The sequence below is a fragment of the Bos taurus genome, chromosome 9 (genome assembly GCF_002263795.3).
Source record: "Bos taurus isolate L1 Dominette 01449 registration number 42190680 breed Hereford chromosome 9, ARS-UCD2.0, whole genome shotgun sequence".
In the NCBI taxonomy this organism is placed as follows: Eukaryota; Metazoa; Chordata; class Mammalia; order Artiodactyla; family Bovidae; genus Bos; species Bos taurus.
Window position 1 is genome coordinate 65,737,911 of NC_037336.1, and position 16,973 is coordinate 65,754,883.

The 16,973-nt window shown below is 36.0% G+C and overlaps 1 protein-coding gene across 1 annotated transcript in view; it reads right to left on the reverse strand.

The window, feature by feature from the left end:
- Positions 1 to 16,973, reverse strand: part of THEMIS (thymocyte selection associated) — a 199,436-nt gene that overhangs the window by 13,420 nt on the left and 169,043 nt on the right. Inside the window, 1 exon segment of the mRNA NM_001098116.1 lies at positions 462 to 597. Within this exon segment, the coding sequence (NP_001091585.1) occupies positions 462 to 597 (136 nt within the window).

Sequence of the window (16,973 nt, forward strand, 5' to 3'; positions counted from 1 at the left end):
AAATATCAGAACACTGTCTCTATAAACTAAACTATTATAATTCAAGTCTGCATTAGGCTACCCATCTGACACTTTCTAAAATTAAAAGCATCTCAATTATCTTGACCTCTTCTCAAGCTATTAATCCTTCTTGTTAAATCTAGCAAACATATAGCAATATTATTGTTATGATAATACAAGCAGTATTAGAATAAAAACACTTCCTTGGGCATGAAAATCATAAATGAGAAGAAAAATCTAACAACAGCAAACAATGAACAGATCTTTTGTCAATGTGAGTGTTTAATATTATGCTTCACTTAAAACTAAATTTCAGTGAGATTCACAGGTCTGGGCTGTTGCTTTTATCGAGTCATATATTCCAAACAAAATGGTAATAAGAATCTGTACATTTTGCCTTTGTCATAAAGGCAGTTAAAACCAGTATCACAGGCTTAACCAACCGGTGGTTGCATTGGTACCTGTTACTGCAGTTGCCTCAGTCTTTCTCTTCTCTTTCTCCAGATCAGCCAAATCATTTTGACAACCAGCTGGTACTTTTGAGTCCAGACCAGCTTGATTTGAGTACAGTTTCTTGGATCTGTCTACGTGGACACTCTGAAATGACACAAACCAGAGTGATTGATTTTGCAAGTAAATTATCAGTCCAAAATAAATGCTACCCAGTGTATGACAAGGATACTTATCATATGGCGAGTTATTTCTGTATATCTGAAATCAAACAGTCCATATGTCAAAGTGGGTTACAGATTATATCTTCAACAATATACTTTGGTAATCTAGGTGTTGAATTTTTGAGGCAATCTAAGTGATTCAAGTAACAAGTCCTCTCAGACACAGAATATTATCTTCAAAACCCATTTGTGTACATTACTTTCTTATGAAGCTTATAAAATATTGTTTGCTTCATTTTTATTCTTAATAATTTAGTAATACAGACTTTCATTATATGTTACATAATTATTTATTGTATAATAAAGAACAGGTTTCACTTCTGTTATTATCTACACCTTTTATATTATAAAACTAATCACAATATTTACTTTAAAATAACCCACATTTTTATCAACATTATCCAAGTATGACAAAGCTCCTCTAGTCAATTTTAGAATGGTAATTCATCATAACAATGAATTATTAAAGTAAAACATCAATGGACTCTAAAACACATCTCACATATAAGAAATGTCATAGTGTCTGATGTTGCCCTGACATACTGTATGCTTCAAAAGAATCATCAGAGAGGAGCAAGCACTAAATTGAATTTTCAATTTAAATAGGAAATTGAATTTTCAGCACATTGCTCCTTACTGAAATTCAGATTAGAAGTTTTTCAGTTTGGATATGATTACAAAATATTCAGAGATTCATGGAGTCAAAAGTAGCCAATCAATTTTGGCCATCCACACTAGCCATTTTGGTTCACTAAAGAGTAGGATAATGAACAACTTTCCTTAGGTTTCTCTTATAGACTCTATACAGCATTAAATTCATTAAAACGTCATTAAAAGCTTGAATCAAAGGCTTTTAAAGTTTGGGAAGAGCCAATAAGGAAATTAGGGTCCATCATAATTAAACAATATACCCAGATTAACAGAATGAACAGTGCCAAGCCTCAGGGATATGTCTCCCAACCCTTAGTCCAGTGCTCTTCCATCACTCATTGATCTATGTATTCATTCAATGGACCAGTTGTACCAATGGCCCCAGTTCTTGCTCCTCTCTGTATCCATGTCCTTCCTGTATGATTTTGCACTGCCTTCTTACTCTGACTTTTGATTTGTCCATGTGACTTTTGCTAGACCAACAGGAAATTGACACATGTGACACACAGTTGAAAATGCTTGCACAGTTGGTTTTACTCATTGGTGTCCTTCCCCTACATCGTGAGAACATGCCCAGACTAGACTTCTGCAGGTTGAACAGGACAGAAATTAGAGTCAGGCTACCCCAGTCATCCTGGTTGAGACAACTAATGGCTAGAAGAGTCTTAAATACTTGGTCAAACCCAACCAGATCAGCTGAAACTAACTTAGGTCAGCTGCACTCCAGAGCCTCATGAAAAATATGTTTTTATCTGGATGTCACTAAGTTTTTCTGATGAATGAACAGCATTGTGTGACAATAGATAACTGGTACATCCAACAACCATTTATATTTAGTATCCCAGATACTGGGAACATTGGGAGAATATAAACATAAATATAAATAGCCTCAGACTCTAAGTTGTTCAATTATAATTTCTTAAACCAGTGATCCCCAACTTTTTTGTCACCAGGGGCTGGTTTCATGGGAGACAATTTTTCCATGGACCAGGGTGAGGGGGAGTGGTTTCAGGATGATTCAAGGGCATTACATTTATTGTGTTCTTTATTCCTATTATTATTACATCAGCTCCACCTCAGATCATCAGACATTAGATCCCGGAAGTTGGGGATCCATGTTTAGATCTCTGCCAACTATTTAGGCAGAGAATTAGAAGAGTACAGTAGAAGAGTACAGAAGCCATTTGTTGATAATTCTTAAATTCCTTCTTTTTTTTAAGAGCTCTGCTTTGTATTGAATGTGTTACTAAAGAGGTTTAGTCAAAAAGACCAAAGCTCTTGTCATCATCAGGCTCTTCAGATTCTTCTATCTTTGCTTCTACTTCTTTCCCTCAGTAGGGGCAGCAGTGGTGGATGGGGCTGGACCTCCTTCTGGGTCTGGTCCACCAGGTCCTGCGTTGTAGATGAGGTTCCTGACGCTGACACTGGCCAAAGCCTTTGCCAAAAAGCCTGGCCAATGTAATGACAAAAGATGGAATCCTGATGGTACTATGGGGACAACTCAAAAGATCAAAGCTTGAATATTGATATTTATTACCTAGAACTGTACTTGTTGATATTTATTAAGCCACTGTACTTGTTTATATTTGACTCATCCACAGCCCATAAAAGCTAAGTCCATCATTTGATATGAATTTTTTAAATTATTTTCAAGTGTGTAGTACCTCATAGCTTTGAAAAAAAATATTTTCCTGATTTTGAATTAGATACTTAGGAAAATATATTATTATCTCAAGTTATTAGATGAGTATTAAATCATGGTACTTATTACTGAGAAGTACTAAGAAGTAAATTAAGTTCAAAAGGAATGCAGTTTCCTGCTTTTTCATACCAAATTCAACTGATGACATTAAAACACTGAGGAGAAAATGTTATAAAAGTTCATGCAAATTATGTAACTAATGTATATCCCAGACTTCAGAGAAGAATGAAGAATTTAAATAAAATTCTTAAACCTGAAAGCTTAACATGAAAGGCTGAGGAAAGAAAATGAGCTCTTGATCAGAATGGTTCAATTATTACAAAAGCCTGGAGCTTCTTGGTGTAAACCTCTGGGCAGGTTGAACATTTTATATATCAGCATTTCAACAATTAAGAACCCCACTTTGCTAGAGACAGTACCCACATTTTGATCTCTTCTAGGGAAGCTCAGTGAAGCTTTCCAAGCTCTTCTTTGCTTTAGTTACTACAGCCAATGAAAAGGGAGGTACTCATCTCTTAAGCTACTAACCCTGCCATGACGTCCTCTAAACCCTGTTCACTTAGCCCTTCCCTCCAGGTCCCTGAGTCTTCAAACCATCCCCAGGTATTGATTTTGTGCTGCAGTAAAATTCCCATAATGCTCCATTTTTCAGTGCCAATTTCTCTTTATTGAGCACCAGTTCCCCACCCCACCCCACCCACCCCCCACCCTCTACCTCTTGCTCTGCCCCGTGGCTTTCTCTCCTTCTTTCCTATCTCTCAAGTTCTTCCACTGTGCCTTCAGAACTTTTCTCCATGTGACTCTGCTATTTCATTCATCTAGAATGTTCTTCACAAATGCTTCCTCATTAATTTTACTAAGTCTGGAGTTCCTACACAGTTTTCAACACCATGTAGTCTTTAGCTAGCAACATTTTTTCCAAGTTTTTGAGAAACTTGTACTTCTACTGAAATGCAATTTTCACAAATACAATTAAACAACAGTTAGTTAGCTTCATGTTTAATTGATATCTATCTTCTGATTAAAACAGAAATCCACTGAAAATAAAGATGATGTCTATACTATTTTTAGTCCTTATTTTGGCATTTAAATATAGTATTGAATAACTGTAAATTAAACAAAGAAATGCATGAATAAAATACAGACAATTTTTATGACTTAAAAAAAAAGAGGCCAGCTTATCAATGGCCAAGACACAGTCACATGTTCACATGTTAAGAGTGATAGCCACTCGTTCTTAATAGTAAAACTTATATAGTTGAAAGGCACACATATTTTAACTTCTTTTATCCATCAAAAAAACACATCACAAATCCCGTGCTTTTAAATGAACTTACTGTTGCAATCATTGCAAACACTATGTCATGTAACATCTCACATATTTCTCTGATTCACGTTAGATAGTCACTACCTATGGAAATTATAAATCAAATAATGGTGATGTCAGGGAAAGTGAGAACCTGAGAACTGAGTATGTATAAACAGTGGCCCCATATTCCCAAGGCATGAAATTGTGGCCTAACAATAATAGAAGAAATAAAACCCTCTGTTTGGCACTGCTGCAGTGATATCAAGCTTTTAACCTGAAGATCAAGTCCGAGAAAAATGAGAAAAATAAGATGTGTGCAAAGAATAGAGAGGAACGCAGATAAATCTGAACTGGCAGTCATTGGGCCTTTGTGACCACTCTATAGTACTTCAAAAACAGATCCTGTTCATTTTGTGTAACTTCCATTTAACTTGTCATTAGAAATGAGTCATTAGCATCCTGTCTGCTAATATAAAATGACTATTAAATTATTTGTCATGTTATTCTTGGCTTGCAGTTTAAATACTGCTTTTAGTGTTCCTGCTGAAAGCAATGATCCAATTACAAGATATTGGATATTTTTCTCATGCACAAAGAAAGGAGCAAATAAACATTGTCCCAAAAAAGTTAACTCAGATAGCCATGGAAAAAAAATTGAAAGACTTTTTCAAATCTATCTTTCGTCTCATACCTTAGGCCATGTTGTTGGGTAAAAATTACCCTTTTCCAAACAATTCATTGAGATTCCCATTTTGTGATTATATTCACTTGTATCTTTTCTCCCCAAGGACAAATAACGCTTGCTTTTCCTTAGAAAGCCACATAGGGACTTCTTGGTCCAGGAACTAAACATCATCCACTTTTAAAATAATGTGAAATATTCCAGTTAATGTACTTTACTTTTTATTTTGCAAAAAATCAATCACTCTCTTAACAGACTTACAAAAGTGACCTCCTTCTCTGCTTATATAAATAACTTCTCTTTTACACTGCCTGTACTTTTTCATTTCAGGTACTGAATTCAAGGGATACTTGAGAAGAAATTTCAAATGTGAAATATTCAGGGAAAAATTTCTCATGAACTTTATTCCTCAGAATTAAATTCTACTTAAAACAAAAAGGCAACAATAATTCGAGCTTATACATTAAAATAAACAAGCAAAGACCAAAATCTAATCACAAGAAATATAGGTTTGCTCTGCACATTCAAATTATCACTCCAGGAGAACATGTGATTCTCTATGTAGTCTGTGTTCTAGTATGTGTGTGTTCTCTTTGGTTCATTTATGGTTGAATCACCATAAATAATGTAGAAGGTTATCAAGTGGTTTGGAAAAAGTAATAAATTTCTCATTGTGCACTATAAAGATTTAATTAAATGGAGACAAATGTTTGGTTTTTTTCCTGAGGAAAATATTTAAATAAGCAAGAATATCAACTGAAAAGCAATCTAAAGTTGATCATCCATATAAACAGTCCTCTGTTTCATACAATAATTTGAGGTTTCATACAATCATCCATTTACACAAATTAACTGTCTTTTCTGCAAAGAAAACATTCTCTGTACCAATTGAAAGAGAATGCTTTTGAGCTTGCTCTGTCCAATTCCAAAGACAAACCATCTCTGAAACATTTTCAGTCCCTTCCAGCCTTAGGTTGTTTGCAAGCAGGTTGCCCAGACCTGTGATATGCATGCCCATTGGAAGCCCATTGGAAGCCCACCTTCCTTTCCATTCCCAGAGCTTCAGGCTATGGCCTCTCTGGCCTTTCTGAGAGCCTTTGCTGGCATCGCTCACCCTCCTCAGCCAGGGCTCTTCCCTCCTCTACCATTACACACCTTCTTTGCGCCCTGGGATAACACTGGCCAGACTCTGAGCTGGCAGCTGACTGGGGGCCTCAGCAACAATCCCAGGTGTATGCACACATGTGGCTTGACACTTAGATGCTATTGGGCCTAATTGTGGTTAACAGGTGGGACCAAGCCCTCTTATCCCAGCCTGCTCCAAGGACTGCCCAGAAGCTTAGACATTTGCAAGATCTGGGGTTTTCTATTTGCCTTGTCCTTTCCCTTGGGTCAGAAAAGAGACAACTGGCCCATGGGAAATAAAGATGCCTGTATCTGCTTCCCTAGCTGCCCTGATAAGAGATGAGAGTCTTCCATCTCTGCCCTTCAGGGCCCTCCACTTCCAGCTGGACTTGCTGGGGCCAGATCCAAAGGAGACTATCCCTCTTGCAACTACGATTAGAGATTTTATCATGCATCATATATCACAAATCACACCATGCTTTCTGGGAAAGAAACCCTTCAGTTATTACTAAGCCTACTTTAAACCTTTAAGCCTACTTTCAAAGACCTGTTTCCAGAACATATTATGTACCAAAGAAAGTTAACAAGTACTCATATATTGCATTGCATCATTCTCTCTTTCCCCTGCTGAAAACTGGCAACTAGACAATTTGACATCTACAAATCCCACCATCTTAATTTGATGTTTATTTGACCACTGTCTTGGCAAAAAAAAAAAAAAAAAAAATCAAATCCTAGTTTATAGGTATAAGAAGAACTCAAAATAATAATACACTTTGATTGAAAGAAATTTAAGAATTTTCCTCCAGATTCTCAGGGCAGAGAACCTCTTCACACTGTTCTGTCAAGCTCAATTCAATCTACTTCTTGCCACTCTAATTTTCTATGAATTAAGCCGAAGATGAAATGGAAACTTGAGGTAATGCTTGACCAACATACCTTTATTTTAAAATAAGGTCAGAAGAGACAGCTACTCTGTACATTTGTTATTCTTAAGGAAATAAATGAGAAGTCTGGCTGCCCTCAAAAGATGTTAGACTTGTTAGATCATGGACAGGCATGTAAAAGTGTTTGCTGTTTTAGAGGGGCTGTGACAACTGCATTCCCTATAAAATACAGCAGTTGGCTTACTTACAGTGTTACTATTATGAACACAGGAATAGCTCTTTGTGTAGAAATATATTTTCTTCTTTTTCATTATTTGGCCTTCCTGAAAGTTTTAAGATCATTAATTCATATGGTTATTATAACTTTCATGGCTCCTATTTTAATTGGAAAATCCTAACTCTTAGACTTTGTAAGGGCAATCTGTGGCCAAAGGGCAGGAAAATTAATCTTAATTTGAATTAGAGAAACAGAAATTCTAGCAACATAAATTATGTGACACATTTTTTGTTTAGATTAGTTTTGGTGAAATTAGTTTTGAATCAGTGGACATACGAATAGCATTTGAAAAATGTCCAGCAGAGCAAGGCTTGCTGCAGATGGCAGATGGGAACTGCAGTCTACCATATAATAGTTCTGTATCTAGAAAAAGAATTTAAAATTCATTTCTTAAAAATTACATTTGAAACCATTTTAACCTTCTGGGTATTAAAATGCAGGCTTTCACATGGGTCTTTGAAAGGCATCCATCCTGGCGACCTGATTTAAAACATTGCTATACTATGAATTGAGTCATCAACAACTTTGATGAGTATGATTCATCTATTTCTTCAGGTATTTGCATTCTATGAAATGCTAAATGGCACTCTTGCCACTAAAGTGCTGCTAAAATGCAAAACTCTCCTGTTCTTGTGAAAGAGTGCCCAACACAGGATGTCATCCTCAAAGGCTGCTTCCCACCTCCTCACCTCAAGCCTGGCCACACTTCTGTGAAACCCGTTCCCCATAAGGCTGCTTTCTGACCTCTTTCTGCTCATACACCCCATTCTCCATGCCCTTTATAAAGCATGCTCTCATACCACCATCCAACAACGTCTCTAAATTCCTTACACAATCTTGGCATGATCCCTCCATCATCTCTAGGATCCTCTCCCACTTTGCTCACAATGGTTTTTTTAGCTTCTGTCCAGCTCTTTGCCATTCCTGTACCAAAATGACATCAAAGGATTTAACATTTCATGCCTCTGTAGCACTTTATTTTCTGCTCATTTTTAAGTCTCTTGTAAGTGCAAAGTACAGTTAGAATTGGATCTCACTGTCCTTCAGAGTTTCTCCATCATCCAGGTCTTGGGTCCAGCATTCTCCTCTGCACACACTCTTACTTAGCCCTGTTCTGCCCTCTCAGTCTTCAGTTCACTTTTTCCTTCTAGCTTCCTCCTTATCTCACTTGTTTTCCCACCCAAGGGATCCTTGGAACCCACGTTAACAGTTTTCACATTGTGGTTGTTAAGATTTTCATTTTCTATTCCACTCGTTTTGCTAATTCCTAGAAGTCACTTTCTGTTCTCTCACTTCCTGAAAGGTGGCTCATTGCTGTTAGTTGTTGTTGTTTTTAAAGTCTTGTAACTTTCCCATTTGTCTCTGACATAAGTTCACGTTGCCTGGTGACATCGGGTCCTCAGTATTGCTCAGCAATCTGAGGATCGCCACTTCAGTTCCTTGTGAGGCATGCATAGATGATGTTTCAAAATCTTCCCCTCCTTTATCAAGCTGAAGTTGCAACCTGGTTTCCTCAATCATATTTAATCAGTTAATTCAATGAGATCATGGCTATTTGAAATCAATTTCCACAGCTTTCCTTGTCTTTTTTCAGAAAGTCAGTTAATCTCTCTTCTTTCACATTGACTTGCAAAATGTCCTGTCCACTTTCTAAAGTATGTGCCTCTTTCTCTTTGACCCTGTTTCTCTGTGACCCTTTCTTTCCCACCTTTCCTTTGTCTCAATTACTATGCCCACTTCCACACTATTCTCTGACTCTGCCTCTCCACTGCTTTGTTCATTTTCTGCCAAACTTTAGCGAGAGTGGACTATTCTTATTGCTCCTTTTCCTTTTCTCCTACTCATGTATTAACTGATATTTACTGCATAGAATCTGGTTTCTGTGCCTGCCACTTGACTAAAAATATTTTCACCAATAACTTTCTAATCATCAGTCATAAATCCCATGGTCTTTCCTCAGACCTCATGGTTCCCGAGCTTTCTGCTGCACATAACTCTGTTACCAACCTCATCATTTTTTAAAAAATGTTTTCCCCTCAGTCTCCAGAAACACTGTACTCTCTTCTCTCTTGGATCCTCATTCACTCATCTCTTTCATCATCTTTTCTCTTTCCTGCCAACCTCTAAATCAGTGATCTCTAAACCTTTCTGACTGCATGTTTTTAATAATAAAAAATTTAAGCATAAAACATAAATGTGATGCATGTGTTTTGTTGTTGTCATTCAGTTGCTAAGTCATGCCTGACTCTATGTGGCCCTGTGGACTGCCGTCTGCCAGGCTCCTCTGTTCCTGGGATTCTCCAGGCAAAAATACTAGAGTGGGTTGCCATTTCCTTCTCCAGGGGATGCATGCACAAATACACAAAATTTTACATATGTACTCTACTAATATATATGAATGTGTGTATATTTACTATACAACATACGATTATAAAACAAAGTAGGAAATTTAATAAAGTGGAAGTAAAAATATTTTAAGCAAAATTTTATTTCATTTATTAATAATACAGAGAAAAATGGAATAGTTGTCATTATTTTTTAAATCTTGATTTAACACTTTGTGATACAGCAATTCAATTGTTTCCTTCATAATTAAGTTGATTTATAGACTGAGTTTAAGTGGGTGTCACCAATGAAAAGTAGCGCTTCACAAAAATACATTGATCTAAATGGAAAAAGTACATTGTTAATTGCTCTCACTAAATCACGATGCTTATATTTCAACAAAGTCTACTGATTTTGCAAAGATAATGTAGTACAAAGTAATGTAGTACAGCTAGTAATACCTTATCTTTCCTAACATACAACTGTTTTTTAAAACCCAAACAGATTTGAGTTGTCAATTAATTAAGATTTTAAATACTGTGTTCAAAACCCACTGAAATTCTTTGGAAGCGTTTGTAAATGATTAAAAATTTTGTTTCTAAGTTTTTAAAGTTTGTAAGATGAGAGGTTTTATATGTTGTATGCTGTTTTCAGGAATTAAAGCTCATAGTATCAGAAATATTTTTAAACCACCCTTTAAAAAATATTCCTTATAAGTGATTTTTTAGTTATCTTTTGTCCTTTTTATTGAAAGGCTAGCTCAAATGTGTATGTATGTATTGCTCTAAGTTATAGACAACCAACAAGCAATTGGAATCATGAATTAGGTAGGCAAATTTGAACACTTGACTTATTGTAAAATAAATCTTAATAATAAATCTTCAGTTTGGGAAAAAATAACTTGCTGTCAGATAATTTATAAATAAATCTTTATACCGCACAAAAGAATGCCATAATCATTCCCGCCTCACAAAGTGTAGTGCCTTGAGGATCCACCTACATACTTTACTTTTGTTTCTATAAATTAACCATATCCAAAACATCCTGTAGAACTTTGTAAACTCCTGGCTACAATTTCTTTGCTATAGTAACTTGCATATAATGACACTGGGAGTACATTTCATATGTGGATTCACCGCTCTAAGCCTCCTGTAGGATCACTTTAAAAATTCTAGATAAGGGAGCTCCTCTATCAACTAGCTGAACTTCATTCACCCATAAAGCAATACTTTTACTAAAGAAATCATTAAGGGAGAGAATCATGGCTTCTCCAGTGCATTAAACAATATTTCATGGGTTCCATTATTGAGGCACAATCTAGCAAAACAAATGAACATGCATGTTGTCAGGAAAAATTGAACTCTCGCACAGCTTTATAGAAAATCTCCCTCACTGAGTCATTTGTTTGAATAAATAACAATAACAGCTAACATTTATGTAGTGCTTACCAAGTGTCAGGCACCATATTTTATGCCTTTTACATATACTAGCATATTAAAATCTTAAGCTTTTTTCTATACATCTTATAAGGTTATTTTCATAAAAAGAAATGGTTTTAATTTGTCACCATATTGCTTCTTTGTGTTACATTAGCCATTTTTAGGAAGAACTAGTTTACACAATAATATGTAATTTTTTCCCTTACTACTATGAGAAAAACTCAAGTTAACACTAATTACAGTGACTTTTAAGTACAGTGAAGTACTAGATTTAGAATAACATAATTATAAACAGCACTGAAAAACTATGTCTTCATATTCTTATTGCTTAGTTTTAAAATATATTGTTAATCACTAAGGTTTCATTTTCAGTTGCTAATGTCATATAGCACAGTATAAAATACGGTGAAATTTGCTGTCAGAGTGTTTGTAAACCCTTATTTCAACCTTTTTGATAATTTCAGCTTTTTGTCTGACATCTTGATGGGTTTGACTAGTTAATTTTTTTTCCTTTTAATGTGGCTGATGGAGAAATACTGGAAGTATAATAGAGTATTAATAGCAACTTAGTAACTCTCTCATGCCTCAACCCACTCACATTTTCAATTCCTCTTCCCCAAAGCTAACCACTACCTTGACTTCTGATAGCATAGTTCACTTTTATTTTTTGTTTGGAAACTTTTCATATTTTGGATAACAGAGCATATTCTCTTTTGTGTCTGGATTGTTTCTTCTTATCCAAAAGTTCAGAAAGAATTCCATTGTACAAATATACCAAAATTTATTAATATATTCTACTACTGAAGAAGACTGGAGTTGTTTCCAGGTTTTAGCTATTACAAATGACACTGCTATAAATATTCTAATGCATGTCTTTTTGTACACATGTATATACATTTATTTCTGGTGCACATATGCATACATTTCTGTAGGCTCAAAATTGTTAGGTCATAGGGGATGTATATGCCTAGCTTTAGTAGATCCTGCAAAACAATTTTCCAGACTATAGTCTCACAGAGTATGTGAGATTCAGTTTTTTCATATTCTTGCTAAGATTTGATACTGTCTGTCTTTTTATTTAACCACTCTATGAATCTATAGTGTTACCTCACTGTGGTTTTAATTTACATTTCCCAGGTGACTAGTGAAATTAACTATCTCTTCAGTGTTATACTGGTCACTGTGAAGCAACTGTTAGTACTTTGCGAGTAACAACCACTCAATTGTTCTGCCCATTTTCTGTATTGTGCTGTCTGTAATTTTGTCATTGACTGGTAAGTTTTATATACTCTGAATACAAGTCTTTTTTTAATATTCCTTATTTATTTTATAAATAGTCTTCCCTTCTCTGTACCTTATCTTTTCACTCTCTTAACAGTGTCCTTTGTAATATAATCTTTATTTTGTATTATGTGTGTGCTCAGTCACATCTGACTCTTTGCAACCACATGGACTGCAGCCCAACGGGCTCCTCTCTCCATGGAACTTTCCAGGCAATATACTGGAGCAAGTTGCCATCCCCTATTCCAGGGGATTTTCCTAGCTTAGGGATTGACCCTGCAGCACTTGCGTTTCCTGCATTGGCAGATGGATTCTTAAATCGACAGTTTTTTTCTGTAATTAAAAAAGATTGTCCATTTTGTGAGGTCTGATTTTATTCAAACTAGAAAACAAAGTTTTCAAACACCTTGATGGGGTTTATCAAGTCTGCAGTGCAGTGCAATTCCCTGAAATCCAGGGTGCCACCATGTACCTGGGCAGAGTCCCATCTTAGGATATCCAATCTCTTAAATCAGAAGCAGGACCCAGTGACCCAGAACTGCTCTATAATTTGAGTTGACAATGATCATCAACAGCTGCCAACTTTATAAAAACAAACCAAAACCTACTATACAGCAGAGGGAATTCTACTCAATGCTCTGTGGTGACCTAAATGGGAAGAAATCCAAAAAAGAAAGGCTATTTAAACATATATCTGATTTGTTTTGCTATACAGTATAAACTAATAACAACATTGTAAAGCAGATATACTCTAATAAAAATTTTTTTAATAAATAAAAACAAAAGACAACCAGATGTTATGTACCTCCTAATAGAAATACACAGCACTCTTTATGGAATAGTCCTTCCAAAAAATCAAATCTGAATCTTCCAAGCTTCAAGAGTCAATTGACTCAATGGACATGTATTTGAGCAAACTCTGGGAGATAAGAAAATATGTCAGAAGAACATCTTCAAAGGAAGTGAACTCACAGGCAAAGCAATCTTAGAATGCATGACATCTACAATATATTTCATCTAGATTATATGGCAGAAAGCAAAGAAGAATGAAAGAGTCTCTTGGTGAAAGTGCAAGAGCAGAGTGAAAAAGCTGGCTTAACATTCAACATACAAAAAACTAAAATCATGACATCTGGTCCCATCACTTCATGGCAAATGGATGGAGAAAAAGTGGAAACAGTGACAGATTTTATTTTCTTGGGCTCCAAAATCATTGCAGCCATGAAACTTAAAGATGCTTGCTCCTTGGAAGAAAAGCTATGACAGTGTATTAAAAACCTGGACAGTTTATTGAAAAGCAAAGACATCACTTTGCAGACAATGTTCCATATACACAAAGCTATGGTTTTTCCAGTAGTCATATATGGATGTGAGAGACAGACCATAAAGAAGGCTGAGCACTGAAGAATTGATGGGTTTGAACTGTGGTGCTGGAGAAGACTCTTGAGAGTCCCTTGGACAGCAAGGAGATCAAACCAGTCAATCCTAAAGGAAAATATCCCTGAATATTAGAAGGACTGATTGCTGAAGTTGAAACTCCAATACTTTGGCCTCGTGACGTGAAGAGCCGATTCATTGGAATAGAGCCTGATGCTGGAAAAGACTGAGGGCGGGAGGAGAAGAGGGTGGCAGAGGATGAGATAGTTGGATGGCATCATTGACTCAATGCACATGTGTTTGAGCAAACTCTGGGAGATAATGAAGGTAGGGAAGCCTGGCATGCTGTAGTCCGTGGGGTCACAGAGTCAGACTGAACAGCAACAACAAGAATATATGGCATGTGGTAGACCAAGGAAAAAACTGATACACAGAAATCCTATGTGAAGTACAAGAAATCTAAAAAGAGAAGGTGTTTGGTAAACAACTAAAATATCACAGTTAATTTCAGTTTCTACACAACTGATCTATTTAACTGGCAAAAGAAGAGCATTTCCACTCCTGAAACCACAGGGATACGATTGGTAAAATTTTTGCTGTAGAAAACTATAGAATTAATCCAATTTCTCAAACAAACTGAGAAAAAACAGAAAGAAATCTATAGATTAAAAGATTAAAAGATTAAAGATTAAAATCTATAGATTAAAACATGTCATTCAATTGTAATCTTTACATCTTATTTAGAAAAAACATTTAATAGACAGCCAGGCAAATTTGAATTCTAACTTGATAATAACATTTAGGCCTTATTTCTAATGTTGTCAAGAATATAACAATATTGTTTAAGAATCTATATCTTTTAGAGATACCCACTGAAATATTTGATGCATAATGGCCTATGTGGGAAAATCTAAAAGAGTGTCTATAGGGCCTTTCCCTGGCAGTTCAGTGGTTAAGACTTGGCCTTCTAATGCATGAGGAGTGGATTCAATCCCTAATCAGGAAGCTAAGATCCCACGTGCCTTGTGGCCAAAAAACCAAAATAGGAAACAGAAACAGTATTGTAGCCAATTAAATAAATACTTTAAAAAAGGTTCACATTAAAAAAAAAACTGTAAAAAATAAAAGCGTGGATATATGTGTTATGTATAACTGATTCACTTTGATGTATACCTGAAACTAACATAACGTTGCAAATCAACTATACTCCAATAAAAATTTGAAAAAAAAAAGCCTTAAAATTTTAGCTCTTAAGAAAATAAAGTAAAACGTCGTTTCATTTTTGCTTTAAAAGTTAGGTTGTAAGCAAATAGCAACAGTGAGGTTGTGACTGTATTTCGGTAGTAATTTTACATTCCCACCAGATGGCAGTCTTCCCTGACTCTTCGCAGGTACCTTACAGAATCTAGCTGTTCATTGCTTGCAAAGCAGTGAGATTACATCCGTGTACTCGGATAGAATATTGGAAATCTGCCAGAACTCCATGGCTCCAGGATTAAATATCTCTTTGAAAAGAGACTTCCACGGCAGAGGTTTTTAGTTTTTCAAATGATATGTATATCTCTGGGACAACGGCTATTTACATAAACTCTAGGCTTACACCGAGTTTCTCAGGATCACATTTGGCACCTTTTCTTGATGATCAGGATGCCAACAGGCTGGTAAATGCACCAGAGAAGGTTTCAGAGTATTGTGTTTCTCCAAGCAGAGCCAAGTAAGAAGAATTCAAATGCCACCCGTATCTCAAGTATTCTCATCTAATCTCAGCTCCTAGAGTGTTTACTTAAAACATTTTCATTTTCTTGGCAAAGAGCTACGTAAATACATTCAATTTTACCTCTTTTATACATATGTCCTTGAGATATTTTGACTAATGTGTTAGGTTTGAGAATTTTACTCTCCAACTACATGTGCATGAATAGATCATAAACTAATTCTAGAAGAAAAGGCTTGTCTCAATGATCAGTGACATTTCCAATTGAGAATTTATCTATCTTTGCAATGTTGGAGAGAATGTCACTGCATTTTCAAATTTAATTATTTTTTATTTTTACCTATAACAAATTCATATCCCTGACAGGGATCAGTACTAGTAACTATTTATTCAATAGGGAAGTCCACAAACCCCTCTATTTTATATAGGGGGGATAAATTAGGAATATTCTCACAGGGGCCTTGTGAAAAGAATCTTCTTAGTCAAGGGTGTGATGGTGACTGAGGGAGTACTGACAGATAGCAGAACATATAATTTCAAAATATGACTACAGGAGTTTAGGGCATGCCACCTCAAAACATGTTGCCTTAGTATATTGATTATTTTGAGCTGTAGGTACTTGGAAAATAGCAAATGCAGGGAGAGTCTGCCTCTGGACTCCCCTTATCTGATTAAAAGATAGATCTTCCAAAACTCAATTGTCATAGATCTCCTCCCTGGGGGTTTCAGGTTGAGATTGGTTGGCTCTTATCACAGAAAAGACCAGAAGTCAACACCACATTCAGACAGACTTTGTCACAAACTATCATAGCTCTTATCTTTTTTCTAAGGATCTCTTCTTCTTTCTCGATAAGGATGAAAGATTTCGATGAGGATGAAAGAGGAGAGTGAAAAAACTGGCTTAACATTGAACATTCAAAGAGAAAATAAAATCATGGCATCTGGTCCCATCACTTCATGGCAAATAGAAGGGGAAACAGTGGAAATAATGACAAACTTTATTTTCTTGAGCTACAAAATCACTAGGATGGTGACTGCAGCCATGAAATTAAAAAATGCTTGCTCCTTGGAAGAAAAGCTATGACAAACCTAGACAGCATATTAAAAAGCAGAGACATCACTTTGCCAACAAAGGTCCATCTAATCAAAGCTATGGTTTTTCCAGTAGTTATGTATGGATGAGAGAGTTGAGCCATAAAGAAGGCTGAGCACTTAAGAATTGATGCTTTCAAACTGTGGTGATGGAGAAGACTCGTGAGAGTCCCTTGGACACAAAGAGAACAAACCAGGCAATCCTAAAGGAAATCAATCCTAAATATTCATTGGAAGGACTGATGCTGAAGTTGAAGCTCCAATACTTTGGCCACCTGATGCAAAGAGCTGACTCATTGGAAAAGATCCTGATGCTGGGAAAGACTGAGGACAGGAGGAGAAGGAGGCGATAGAGGATGAGATGAATGGATGGCATCACTGACTCAATGGACATGAGTTTGAGCAAACTCCAGAAGATAGTGAAGGATAGGGAAGCCT